This window comes from Salvelinus sp. IW2-2015, linkage group LG15, assembly GCF_002910315.2.
Source record: "Salvelinus sp. IW2-2015 linkage group LG15, ASM291031v2, whole genome shotgun sequence".
Taxonomy (NCBI): Eukaryota; Metazoa; Chordata; class Actinopteri; order Salmoniformes; family Salmonidae; genus Salvelinus; species Salvelinus sp. IW2-2015.
In genome coordinates this window covers 66,359,441-66,373,731 of record NC_036855.1, presented here as the reverse complement: position 1 = coordinate 66,373,731, position 14,291 = coordinate 66,359,441, and the positions used below count along the sequence as shown (strand labels likewise).

At 44.2% G+C, this 14,291-nt stretch overlaps 1 protein-coding gene across 1 annotated transcript in view; it reads left to right on the top strand.

Moving 5' to 3' along the window:
- Window positions 1-5,020: 5,020 nt before the first annotated feature.
- The window catches only part of LOC111973673 (bromodomain-containing protein 7), a 16,254-nt gene continuing 6,983 nt past the window's right edge, over window positions 5,021-14,291 (top strand). Inside the window, exons 1-16 of the mRNA XM_024001046.2 lie at window positions 5,021-5,143; window positions 5,629-5,822; window positions 7,706-7,814; window positions 7,981-8,038; window positions 8,613-8,757; window positions 8,938-9,048; window positions 9,397-9,569; window positions 10,440-10,566; window positions 10,722-10,797; window positions 11,000-11,107; window positions 11,483-11,618; window positions 11,974-12,076; window positions 12,160-12,219; window positions 13,223-13,331; window positions 13,620-13,763; window positions 14,147-14,287. Coding sequence (XP_023856814.2) covers window positions 5,101-5,143; window positions 5,629-5,822; window positions 7,706-7,814; window positions 7,981-8,038; window positions 8,613-8,757; window positions 8,938-9,048; window positions 9,397-9,569; window positions 10,440-10,566; window positions 10,722-10,797; window positions 11,000-11,107; window positions 11,483-11,618; window positions 11,974-12,076; window positions 12,160-12,219; window positions 13,223-13,331; window positions 13,620-13,763; window positions 14,147-14,287 — 1,837 coding nt within the window. The 5' untranslated portion in view covers window positions 5,021-5,100. The remainder of the gene's footprint in view (window positions 5,144-5,628; window positions 5,823-7,705; window positions 7,815-7,980; window positions 8,039-8,612; window positions 8,758-8,937; window positions 9,049-9,396; window positions 9,570-10,439; window positions 10,567-10,721; window positions 10,798-10,999; window positions 11,108-11,482; window positions 11,619-11,973; window positions 12,077-12,159; window positions 12,220-13,222; window positions 13,332-13,619; window positions 13,764-14,146; window positions 14,288-14,291) is intronic.

Genomic DNA, 14,291 nt, shown 5'->3' with positions numbered 1-14,291 from the left:
CAGAGACGCCCTCTGTTGATCTAGGCCTCTTGTCTTTCATGTGTCACATTCGGATGTCGCACCAAAGCCACACCTATGCAATCTGAATCTGCAGCGGGGCCCGCCTGCCCGAGAGACCAGCACACAAACACATAGACCAGATTACGACGGAGTGATAAAGGGCCCTGTAATACCTTACTGTGGGCATCGTCTAGAAATGAGACAAACTGTGGTCTTCCCCACATGGTACTCTCCTCTCTCCCAAGGCCTGAAATCACATTCATGTGGCGCTATTTATTCCTTACCGGCAGATTGAATTTATACACCGTAAGAGCATTAGAGGACAGCATGGCTCATTTTCTAACAGTCCGGTCAATGTTACAGAAAGGTATAGATGTACGACCCTTAGGGCAGTTAGATAGCAGATGGAAAGATACTGTTAAAGTTGCTGCCTGGGCAGTAATGGTCACTCTGATAAAAATAGGCCTTACAGGGTTTTTTAACAATGGGATTCAATACGCCTCTCATTAGGGGTGTCAAATTGGGTCACAACCTTTGGTGAATGTCAGGTTAACACCCAAAGTTGAGATTCTTCCCCATAAAATTGGAACATCAATGAGTGCACAGACAGTGTTACTCCTCATACAGTACAAATTAGTGTGTCTGGATGTAAATCTCCATTGTGTTGCAGACTCAGAGACCATTCCTAATGGCTGCTAACAGTTTCTATGAACTTTTCATACAGCTTAGAATCTGAAAGAGACCATCACCAGGCTTTGAACACTGGTCCCGTGGTATTCCCCACCCAGGACCACTGTCTCAGAGGCTTATAGAGAAAGAAGCCAAGAGCGACATAAATCATGGTTCCCCCCCCCCCCCGACACACACACACACACCTCCCCCCTCTCTCTTTGTCATACAACACACGACACTGTCAACCCAACAAGACTCCCCGCAGTCACACATCAGAGTACTCTCCACTCACACAAAAAATACTTCACATCCATTGAAATGGAGCTTTCAAAAACAGAATAAACACATTAAAGCACAAGACGTTAAACTATAAAAAGTAAAGCCCAAAAATACATTACAGTAATTGGAACAGAGAAGACTAGGTCTGACGATGGGAAGCGGGAGATGCTAATGACAGCACTTCAAACTGGCTCTGCATTGATTCTCCTCTACTGTAAGCACATGGTACGCTGTTGTTGAAACTAGTTTTGCAATAATTTGAGCGAATAATCACCGAATCAATACAGTACAGACTACAGTAGATGATGATTCATCACAATAGTGATGTACAGTGCTTCCTCCAAGTGGAACTTGCAACACAGAGCCAGGTCATATCCAGTGACTCCAGTGGCTCATGACTGTATTAGAGAATTGGGACATCTGCACGGTGAACATTGGGAGTAATACAGTCTTATAACAGTCTAACAAAACCAAGCACACACAGCATCGTGAAGACCAAGATAGGAGAGTTAAACGTCATTCTGTGATTGAGTATGATGCGTCTCAAAGCAGCCATCACAGTGACATGAGGCAGAATCAGGAGAGACAGGCAGGAAAGAAAAGTTATTGGCTTCGACTCTTTGATGTTTTATATCTCTTTTATCTGATTGCTGGTTATAACATCTCAAACCCTGTCGTTGTTGACAGGCAGGTGACCATAAACCATCACCTTGTCACATCTGAATAGGATTCAGCCTTGCTTCCCTTTGAGTTTAAAGAAGAAAACGTGAATCTGCTTCGCAGTGTTTATCTCTGTCAGGGAACAACGATGTGCCACTTCATTCGTGTACACGACCAAAACATTTTCTTTGATTTGATTACATGGTTTCAGTCATTAAGAAATAATTATGATGTGCGGAGATGCGTGGAATGGTGCATTGCAAAAGCTTATAGAGAATAACATAGTATGACCATTTTTAATGGACAATAGCATTAAAACTGGGTTGTCCAAGGTCATAAAAAACACTACCAATGTCTGTACAAAATGTTACAACATGGTTCTCTGATTCTAAAACTGTAGAAACTGGATTGTTCCAGCTGGCTTAAATTTCAAATGATGAGTATTTTGGCCCTACAGTGGCATATAAACACCGTGCATATCTCGAGTGCTGATTGGTTGGTCAAACCAAACCATGTGGCAAGACAGAAAACCATTCAAACCCTCTTTTGGTCCCCTTGTTTTGTTTTGTTGAATGTATGGAGACCAAATGTTTTTATTCCATACAGGCCACAGAGTGGGAACGGTTTCCCATGGTTCCGTTAGGATGCTGCATGCTTTCATCTGAAAATATCTGGTCCCTCAGCCCCTCTGTTGTGACAGGGATAATGATTTCACAACATCTGCCATTTGTTAGCCCTGTTCGGTGAACAGATCTCCTTTTAATCCTGAGACGTCCATGGACTTCCAAAGCGTACGCAGAGCCACAGATGAAATGAAACAGATGGATCCCATGCCCTCCTGGCTGGATAGGTACATAAGACACAACGAGCAGAGGCCGGCGAATAAGCGGCACTGGGAGTGAGGGTGACAGAGAATAGACAGCAAAGCAGCAAGGAGGCTGGAAAAGGCGGGCTGGAGTAGGGGTACAGAGTATAGACAGGCAAGCAGGCAGAGGATGGGGCTGGGAATAAGGGCTGGGAGTAGGGGTACAGAGTACAGACAGGCAAGCAGGCAGAGGATGGGGCTGGGAATAAGGGCTGGGGCTGGGAGTAGGGGTACAGAGTATAGACAGGCAAGCAGGCAGAGGATGGAGCTGGGAATAAGGGCTGGGGCTGGGAGTAGGGGTACAGAGTATAGACAGGCAAGCAGGCAGAGGATGGGCCTGGGAATAAGGGCTGGGGCTGGGGAGTAGGGGTATAGCTTCAAATGCACTGAAAGTGTAGGACCTCTGTCATATGTTTATAGATTTTCAGCCATAATGTTAGCTTATTCAAGCTCTTGCCTCAAGAAAAGTGAAGATTTGACATGTCAGTGTTGAATGGTTTGAGCCTTATCTCAGTTTCAAGGGACACAGAGTACTGGACAGTGATTCTCTCTCCCCAAGGCTCGTGAGGGATAGAGAGTGACAACACAGGCAGATAATAGTCGAGACTATTGATAAAGAAGCTGGGACACTGCTCCTCCTTTAGGCTTCTGTATCAGAACTCACCAGACAGTGACAGTATTAAGCCTGAGCTGAACCAGAGTGATGGGTTTAAAATCAACTGACATGATTTACCTCACTGCTTAAAACGGTTATCCTTAAGGGCAAAAGAAAAATGGTATTTGCTTGCATGGGCCAGGCAGTGATAACGCTAAACTGTACTGTTTTGCTGTAAATATAGAATACAACTAAAATCCTCAATGATCAACTTCGAAATATAAAAATATGATCACTTCACAAAAATGTAGAGGAGTTGATATCCAGATAAATTATAATTCGTTGAGGATTATTTTGCCTAGCCATTGATGACAAATGATACATTCATCAGAGCCTCAGAATCTCCTTTCCATCTGAAAGGAAGGTATGGTCAGAATGGCCAATTCTGTTTCTTTTCGTTTCCACCAATTCTGAATATGAGCAACTGGATTCTCGGCCCCCATCCTCTGTCCCTTCATAAAACCTGGAATGTGCTTCAAAGAATGCACACTATCTTCCCTCCATGAATAAAACATCTGTCATTCATCGGCCTGTAAAATATGTGGCAATTTAACAGAGCATAACAGCTCTGAAGGGGATAGAGGAGGCAGAGCAGAAGCCTGTGCAGTGTCCTAATAATAAGCCATGTACAAGTGTTAGCTTAGGCTATCTCTCCCTTTGGACAGTTCACAGTTTACTGGTCTTGGGCCCAGGCCATGGCAAGTAAAACTCCTATTTGTGATCCATAATGACAATAGGAGTTATTACATGATAGAGAAACAATTCAGTGTTTCAAAGCAGGTTCATGTTAGAGTATTATTATCTATCCGTTGTAGAGTGTGGGCATCCACACTAAGACAGTCCGACAGTGGACTAAAGGCAGACTGGACTGGTGGAAATGTAAAGTAAACAATGTAGTGAATGGCCTGGGGGCCTGCCTCCGGGAAAGCTAAACGTACAGTAAAAATCTGTCCTGGATCGGTTGGACTTTCATGCTGGTCAAAGTGAAGAGTCACAGAGAAGGGGAATGGAAAGTGGGACAAGCAACCGCCATAAGGAAGTTAGTGGGTCAAAGTTACTGTCTCTGGACCTAATTTATTTCTATACATTTTCTCAGAGTAAATTCACTTATTCACTCCCTATCGGGTCTCCAAAGTGAGGCTCCAAAAACAAATAGGTGAGAAACAGTGGTCTAACTGTCTATCCTAGTTGGCTCCAGAGAGGGCACGGAGGGGAAGCCTGTTACTCACACATCAGAGGCTACATTCACCCTCCGTTACTCTCTGTTTGGGATGCCTCTCGGCTCTGTCTGTTTTAACCAGTCTGCCTGACTGTTCGGGCCAGGGGCATCTGATAACCTTGGGGTGCTTCACCTTTCTAAAGCAAGTGCCCATTTATTATTATACAAAATGACTCAGTCGGGGGATGTGATGACGTCAGAAGGAGATCAGTATGTACTATAGGCCTACATTGCTTCTGAATCTGCTGTCCAGTTTTAAAAATCTAGTAAAACCTTGAGACTAATACTGTGTCAAATCACGCCCCCTACAGGTGACTAAAGTTGATACATTCTTATGTCCTTTAAAAAAATATATATTTAACCTTAATTTAACTAGGCAAGTCAGTTCACAACAAATTCTTATTCGGCCTACCGGCTGACCCCGGGCGACGCTGAGCCAATTGTGCACCGCCCTTTGGAACATCCAATCACGGCCAGATGTGATACAGCCTGGGACCATTTCTGACACAATAAAAAAAATGCTTTTTTAATTAACTACAGTAAGAACATACAACATGGACATGTTATGTAGGTTTGGCTTATCTACAAATAAACATTGCACATGGTGATAAAATAATGTGATTTTACCTCCAGCCGACACGCGGCGCTGCACCCAACAAGCACTCTGCAATCGATTGCTATCCCTTCCAGGAGAGAAAACAAAGAACAACTTGGTTGTCAGCTAGCGTAAAGATTCAAACCATATAAATAATGGGCAAGAAGCATAAAAAGCACAAGTCTGAAAAATATGAAGGTAAGACACATTTAGATAGCCAATGCGCTGGTATTGGTTGAATTCCTCGGGCCATTAAAAGGTTAGCGCTTCATAGCTGTTTTCGCGCGAGCTTTGGTTAGCTAACGCATAATCACCCATTTGAATTCAGTGCAAGTTAGCTAGCTAATTTATCCAGCTAGCTTAGCCACATGTACCGAGCTCATTAACAGGTGTTAAAGTTAATAGATCTCTAATTCGATTATTGCTGGTCGCCTTATCATGTATCCTATATGCATTGAACCAAAGATTGAACTTTGAAATGGCTAGCTAGTTACTATACTCATTTACATATTTTAGCCGATGGAGAGGTAACGTTAGCCAACTCGCCATGTTGGTGATCTGTTTGCAACATAGCTAGCTAACTAGTTGGCTACCTCACAGTTGAGCTATCCGGCTAGCGAACTATTGGTTACAATCAAATATTTTGGAATATACTTAGTTAACCCAATGTGTCCCATCTACAGAGTACGGGGAGAGACCACTTAAATTGGTTCTGAAGGTTGCTGGAAATGAGGTGACGACTGGAAGCTCGAGCTTTGAAAACACATTTGACGAACATCCAGATTTAGAGAAACACAAGGACAAGAAAAAGAAGAAGAAAAAGGATAAGGAAAGGAACGATACCATGTCACCAGTTGATGACAAGAAAAAGAAAAAGGTGAGTTTGGGAATCCATGTTTTCATTACAGCCCCTGTTTACCTTTGTACTGTTTGAGGGAAATCTCCAGGGGAGACCATGGCTAAGCTCCACCTACAGTGCCTTGCAAAAGTATTCATCCGCCTTGGTGTTTTTCCTATTTTGTTGCAATACAACCTGTAATTTTAAATGGATTTATTTCGATTGCATGTAATAGACATACACAAAATAGTCCATATTGGTTAAGTGAAATGAAAAAAAATTACTTATTCAAAAAAAAATTTAAAGTGGTGCGTGCATATGTATTAACACCCTTTGCTATGAAGCCCCTGAATAAGATCTGGTGCAACCAATTACCTTCAGAAGTCACATAATTAGTTAGATTGCACACAGGTGAACTTTAAGTGTCACATGATCTCAGGATATATATATATATATCTGTTCTGAAAGGCCCCAGAGTCTGCAACATCACTAAGCAAGGGGCACCATAAAGACCAAGGAGCTCTCCAAACAGGTCAGGGACAAAGTTGTGGAGAAGGACAGATCAGGTTTGGGTTATAAAAAAATATCCTAAATATTGAACATCCCACAGAGCACCATTAAATCCATTATTAAGAAATTGAAAGAATATTTCACCACAACAAACCTGCCAAGAGAGGGCCGCCCACCAAAACTCACGGACCAGGCAAGGAGGGCATTACTCAGGGAGGCAACAAAGAGACCAAAGATAACCCTGAAGGAGCTGCAAAGCTCCACAGTGGAGATTGTAGTATCTGTCCATAGGACCACTTTAAGCCATACTCTCCACAGAGCTGGGCTTTACAGAAGAGTTGCCAGAAAAAGAAGCCATTACTTAAAGAAAAAAAATAAGCAAACACATTGGTGTTCACCAAAGGGGATGTGGGAGACTCCCCAAACATATGGAAGCAGGTACTCTGGTCAGATGAGACTAAAATGTAGCTTTTTGGCCATCAAGGAAAACGCTATGTCTGGCGCAAACCCAACACCTCTCCTCACCCCGAGAACACCATCCCCAGTGAAGCATGGTGGTGGCAGCATCATGCTGTGGGGATGTTTTTCATCGGCAGGATCTGGGAAACTGGTCAGAATTGGAGGAATGATGGATGGCGCTAAATACAGGGAAATTCGAGGGAAACCTGTTTGTCTTCCAGAGATTTGAGACTGGGACAGAGGTTCACCTTCCAGCAGGACAATGACCCTAACATACTGCTAAAGTAACACTCGAGTGGTTTAAGGGGAAACCTTTAAATGTCTTGGAATGGCCTAGACAAAGCCCAGACCTCAATCCAATTGAGACTCTGTGGTATGACTTAAAGATTACTGTACACCAGCAGAACCCATCCAACTTGAAGGAGCTGGAGCAGTTTTGCCTTGAAGAATGGGCAAAGATCCCAGTGGCTAGATGTGCCAAGCTTATAGAGACATACCCCCAAAAGACTTGCAGCTGTAATTGCTGTGAAAGGTGGCTGTACGAAGTATTGACTTTGGGGGGGTGAATAGTTCTGTATTTTTGTCTTGTTTGTTTCACAATAAAATATTTTGGATCTTCGAAGTGGTAGGCATGTTGTGAAAATCAAATGATACATTTTTTAGGGGTTTGTATTTTCATTCCAGGTTGTAAGGCAGCAAAATATTATTCACCCCCTTGGCATTTTTACTTTCGCAAGCCACTGTTTGATGAACTCCACCAACTGAGTGGCGCAGAGACCATCTTTTAGGGGAATTCAGCTCTGACCACATGGATTTGCCCAATACTTAAACTTAAGTGGCTTTTGATTTTCGGAATTCAAATAGGGGTTTATTTGGCCCATTGACTGACGGACAGGTGATGTTTCAAAAATTAAAATGAAGTGTCAACAAACATGTTTATATGGTGCATTTAGATGACAAAGAAGAAGAAGGGACAGGACGCTGATACAGACTTGGATGATAGGGAGGCGAGCAGGACCCCTATCCGTTCAGATCTGGCGTCCTCTTTGAATAAAGTGGAAGGTAAGTTACTTGCCAGTTTCTACAATGACTGCAACTTTTCCATAATCCTTTCTTTGCCTTTCATTTCTATTGATATATGAAGTAATTTTAACCATTTATTTATCTTTCTTACTCTTCCTCTCGCTCCCTCACTCTCTCGTGTGCTTTTTCCCTCTCTCATTCTCAGAGAAAGAACTGACCCCACTGCAGGAAGCATTGAGCCAGCTCATCAGACAGCTCCAAAGGTGAAGCTTGTTAATAAGAAATTGACAATGAATTGATTAGCAGTCTGTTTCCTCTGGTCTATAAAAAAATATCCCGGTGCCGTCTTTCAGATGCGATTTTAACCGGGTGTCCTGACTCTCTGTGGTCAAAGATCCCATGGCAGTTATCATAGACCGCTGCACCCCGACTCTTACGGCACTGCATCTCAGTGCTAGAGGTGTCACTACAGACCCTGGTTTTATTCCAGGCTGTATCACAACCGGCTGTGATTAGGAGTCCCATAGGGCGGCTCACAATTGGCCCAGTGTCCGAGTTTGGCCGTCGTTGTAAATAAGAACTTGTTCTTAACCGACTTGCCTAGTTAAATAAAACATTTCTAAAAAATCTGGTGTCCTAGCTAAATTCCCAATCTGGCCCTCATACGGCCACCTAATAAACCCTAGCTTCCAATTGGCTCATTCATCCCCCCTCCTCTCCCTTGTAACTATTCCCCAGGTTGTTGCTGTGAATGAGAATGTGTTCTCAGTCAACTTACCTGGTAAAATAAATGTTGCATTGAGGCCTTTCAAAGCAACAACTGACTTTCTCTTGTAGGAAAGACCCAAGTGCGTTTTTCTCGTTCCCTGTGACTGACCTTATCGCTCCTGGATACTCCACGATCATCAAGCGGCCCATGGACTTCGGCGCAATGAAGGAGAAAGTCAAGAATGAGTATTACCAGTCACTAGAGGAGCTCAAGGTACACCTGTCAGCTGCACTACCTTCTTGACGAATAACTTTCAGAATAGCTTAATTTTGTCTCATTCTAAAGCAGTGGATTGATTGACAATCAAGCCTGAGGTGTTGATTTAAATAGAAACCCAACGTTAAACATATGCAGAGTCCAGTGACTGACTGCAGTGTGTCTCCATTGATACAGGTGGACTTCAGGATCATGTGTGAGAATGCCATGATCTACAACAAGCCAGAGACCATTTACCACAAAGCTGCCAGGAAGCTGCTCCACTCTGGCATGAAGATCCTCCGCCCGGTAAGGAGAATGCGTCTACAGACGGAAATTTGACACATACATCTCACACATGCATATGGGATCTTCCCTTGAAAATGGGATTTAGTCCTGGATTAGGCTTAATCTGTGTCTAGGAAACTGGCCCTATATGTGTGCCTGAGTGAAATAATCACTAGTTGCCACATATGAACAGCAGAGGGCGCCATATTCATACCCCTGAATGTTTAGATATGAATCTTCACCACAGTTTTTATATATAAAAAAAAAAAAAAATGGTGCCCTGTAATCACAAGACCCCTTGGTTGGAACAACAAGGGATTGTGGTGTACTTTGCGGTGAAACAAAGTCTACTCTCTCGCTGTCCCACAGGAGAGGCTTGAGAGCCTGAGGCAGAGTATTGAGTTCATGGCTGGCCTAGAGAACCCAGCCAACCGGTCAAGTAAGACTGGAGAGGTGGGAAACTCAAGCATGGGTCAGTGTAAAGATGGCCCCAGCCCCACAGATCCTAGCGAGACCGCCCAGTCTGCCCCACACACTCCCAGGTACCGTGATAACTTTACCCTGCACATGAACACTGACAATATGCTTTTAGGTATTAATTGCTTAGAGTCAACATATGGATTTTGATCTCGTACACAATTTACATAAACTAATATATAGACTACAGATAGGGGTTAAGGTGATTGTTCATAGCTTAGACTGTGAGAAGCTGTTCTTTACCAAACACAGATCCCAACCAGGAAGCAAGCAGTATTATACACTAATGTTAATAAGTCATGGATAGTGGGCTTGTTCTCCCAAGTGTTTGGTGGATCAGTTCTTTCCACAGACTCTGGCTGGAGGATGAGCGATAATGAAAGGAATGCCTCTGAGCGTGTCAGGTCTTGTGTTCAGTCAGCACTATGCAGCACGTTTCACACCAATAACTCTCTGAAACCTACGAGTTATTGTCCTTTTAAACCCCACTGAGGTGTAATGAGTAGAAAATGTCTTCTCTTACTTTTAGGTATTTTTTTTAACTGCATTGTTGGTTAAGGGCTTGTAAGTAAGCATTTCACTAAGGTCTACACCTGTTGTATTTGGCACATGCAACAAATACAATTTTATTTGAAATGCTTTCGCAAATAAGACTACAGCATGAGGACTTATAAGATTTGATGTGAAGTTTGATTGAAAGTATACTGGCAGCATATTCATTGGGAACATGTACTGTAGCTATAGCATGAAATGTATTCTCTATTAGATTCAGATGTTATGACTGTTTCAAAATGTATTGTAATCACTAATGGCTGCCAGCAAAATAAATTCCTATTTTCAGCTGATCCTTTTTTGGTATTGAACAATGAAACCCTATGAATCAGTTAAGTTCAAAGTCTCCTACTCCTCTATATTCTGTTCTCCAATACTTCCAGGAAAGACAACGACTCCAAAGACGAAGTGTCCAAGGTCGTCAGTCAGGCAGAGAAGGAGCTTGAGGAGATCCGCAAGCTCATTGACGATTCAGGAGGCAAACTGTCCAACAGAGGGCTGGAGAGTGAGGTGAGAGCCATGGGCTATGGAATTGGCTTAAACTGTTTAGGCCAACCAAGCTCTCTTACCCTATCTACTATGTAGGAAATGTATGGTCTAATTTAGTGAATGTATTCATTATGTTCACTAATGTAATAATACGACTGTTTTATTTGGTTATGTAGCTGGACTTTGAGAGGAGAAAGTCTGATGGTTCCACCACACTGGCAATCCTGAACCCAGTTGATCTTGTTGCTGGAGGTGGGTCCAGTCAGTCACGGCCGCAATTAGCTAGTTGCGCTATATCCATTTCTATTTGTGCAACATGGGGAAAACCGGAATCCATGATTGATTCCAACTGTCATCAACTCTATCTTTCTGATGAACCTAACGAGTGTAATAAAATCATCAGCTTTTAATTGTAAATGAGCCTCTATTTCTCAATCAACTCTTATCTCTACAGATGTGGGCTACTGCCCTGTGAAGCTGGGCATGATGTCCAACCGGCTGCAGAGTGGCKTCAACACCCTGCAGGGCTTCAAGGAGGACAAGAGGAACATGGTCACACCAGGTTAGCTGAAGGGGCCTTAGTGACAAGGTTTAATAATAAAAAAGCATTTTATCGACTTCCATCATCTCCCAAGAGTGGCTGAATAACCTCTTCTCATCTGAGTGACTGAACCCAGAGCTTGTATAGAAGCGCATGTATAAATCCAATGTTCAACCAACATAACTACCAGTCTCAATGTATCCATTTATAAATCCATTCATGGCCAACAATTATTTTTCCATAAGGTCATGTAGCCATGTCAGATTGTGATTCTATAAAAATCTGTTTTTCATAGTCCAATAAATGTATCTCTGAGAGGCTGTGCTCTCAGCCTGTGGTCCTGTATCTCCATCAGTGTTTACGAGCTGTAATGTAATCCAATCTCTGATCTCGCAGTATCGTACATGAACTATGGTCCGTACACCTCCTACGCACCCGCCTACGACTCGAGCTTCGCCAACATCGGGAAAGAGGACACTGACCTGATCTACTCCTTCTATGGAGAGGAAGCCAGCCTCCAGGGATCTGAGAGGTATGCATGTTGCTCCTCATCCTCCCCCTACATTACGGTGTAATATTATGGTCCGGATCTGACATTTACAATAACAAGGGCCTACTTTACAGTAAATAATTCCAAACAAACAAAGCTTTGAGCATTCCAGCATGCTCATAACAGTCCAGATGCCCCTGTATTTCATTGGGTTTGTATATGAGAGTATGCATTTTATGGTTCTGTTGGTGTGGATGAGATTCACTGTGGTGGAGGCTAAAACCACATGGTAAACCTGATACGACCCTACTGCTGCTTCTGAGAGGAGACCAAATGTGACTACCATACACACACACACACACACACTGATGTAATGTGTTTGTTTTTGTGTCTGCAGCCTCTCGGAGTTCCTGTCCAAATCGGAGGAGCACATGTACAAACTGGCAGACAACCTCCTGGACGCGTTGACTAACGGGGAGCACTCCAAAACCCTGAGAGAGGTAGAACCATTAAGCATGGGAATTATACGGCTTTTTTAACATTTCTTTGGACAATACTAACTTGATGCGTTCTTGTCCGTCAGACCCGTCCAGATGAGCAAGGGCCAACAGAAGCCTCTGAGACTGGAGACAAGGACATGGAGGTAAGTCTCAGCTACACTAGGACACTAAACCTGGACAACCTCAGCAGATAAAGGAGACACCACACCCTAGGTCTCAACTACACCCACCTGAAGTGAGCCCCAGCTATCCTGCTCCACCCCCACGAAACATGACCCAACTCCTTGACATAATGCCCGCTTAACCTGGAAGCCAGCCACACCAATGTGTCGGAGGAAACACTGTGCACCTGGTGACCGTGTCAGCGTGCATTGCGCCCAGCCGCCACAGGAGTTGCTAGAGCGTGATGGGACAAGGACATCCCTGCCGGCCTAACCCGGACGACGCTGGGCCAATTGTGCACCACCCCATGGGTCTCCCGGTCGCGGCCGGCTGCGACAGAGCCTGGATTCGAACCAGGATCTCTAGTGGCACGGTTAGCAACGGCGATGCAGTGCCTTGCGCCACTCGGGAGGCTCAGTGTTGGATAATATTAACAGCTTCTGCACATGCCATAACTGTTCTGTTCCAGCTGTGTCAACATGGCAAGCTCGTTCGCTAGCTGCCATGATCCAACACACGGAAAGAACATTTCCCCTTCAAAACACTGCCTCTCTCCACCAGCCCCTGAGAACAGGTCTGTTCACACACACTGTCAGGGATGTGGAAATGTCTGTTTTATTTCTGCGTCCCCTTCGTTGGGCGGCTGAATGGCTCCTCAGTCACAGCAGTGTAGAGGCTGGAGGAAAGAAAAGATCAGGTGTCTCAAGCACACAGCAGCTCTCTGTACCTGGCTGTTTGCTGTGCTTGGCCAGTGTCCAGTTTATCCTCATTCCCTGGTTGGGTGTTGCTGCTGCTCTTTATTTTATTGGAAAGGGCTTGGCAGAGGTATCGACTGTAGCTACCAGAAAAGAGCTGGCCTGGCTGATGCCTCTCCTTTTCAGGAATGCAATTTCAAAGATTCACTGACTGCAGCACTGGGTGACTTGGAATCCAAACAAAAATGCTTTTATTAACCTTTCTTTCATCCTTTTGTTTTTCCTTCAGGTGGTTGATCCGGAGGCCAGCAAGCAGACTGAAAGCAGACTAGCCTCCCTGGGCTCTGTGATCGGCCTGGGCTTGGACCTCCAGACTCCACCGGACCTCCTCTCTGAGGGTAAAGATCAGCTCTAACTGAGGAAACCGACAGCATGCCAGTTAATTCTCTAAAGCTACTGAGAGCCAAAGCGTTACATTTTAAATCCCCTAGGCTTACACCCTTCCTCAAGGTAATTTAGGTGTTTCTGACTCCTGCAGCCACCCTGGACTGTTGTAGGCCATATGCAGTCCCAGTTGAATGTAGTCTATGAAGATAAGAGGGAGGATTCAAGAAATAGAACCCTGCACGTGTCAATGCAAGCTTCCTTAGGATATTTAAGAGTGTGTATATGTCTATGTGCATCAGAGGCCCAACACTTCCAGCAGAAGTTGGATGAGACTACAAAGCTCCTCCACGAGCTGCAGGAAGCGCAGAGGGAACGCTTGAGTGTCAAGCAGCCCCCCAACATCATCTGCCTGCTAGCCCCAACCACCAAGGAGCTGCAACTGGGTAACACGTCCTTTTTTCCTTTTAAAGGAGAATGGAATTCCACTCTGTAGTTTATTGGGGGGGGGCTCTGATTCAAAGGGTTGAGTTAAATGCGGAAGACACATTTCGGTTGAAGTCATTGTTGTGCAGCTGACTAGATATCACCTTTCCCCCCCACAACAGTCTTTATTTTGGACCCTGTAAAAAAAAAAATGCAACCAGAAACAGTTATGACTAAACATGGATTTCTGTCAAGCTATTTCCTTTTGACTATCTTAATTCCAGTGGAAGAAATTTCTGGGCCATCCATTTCTCAGCTACACCACTACCAGTGATCTTTATTTGGACTCCGCCTTTGGCTTGAAGTTGGACTGTAATATAATTTCCCATTTGTCTCCCTGTAGCTGAGAAGGTGACCGGTAACCTGGCCCAACTGACCAGTCAGGTGGCTCCGGGAGATGTGAGCAGTGTGTATGGGATCAGGAGGGCCATGGGCATCGCTATACCCCTAGAGGCAGATGAACCACTCATAGACCTCACCACAGGTAG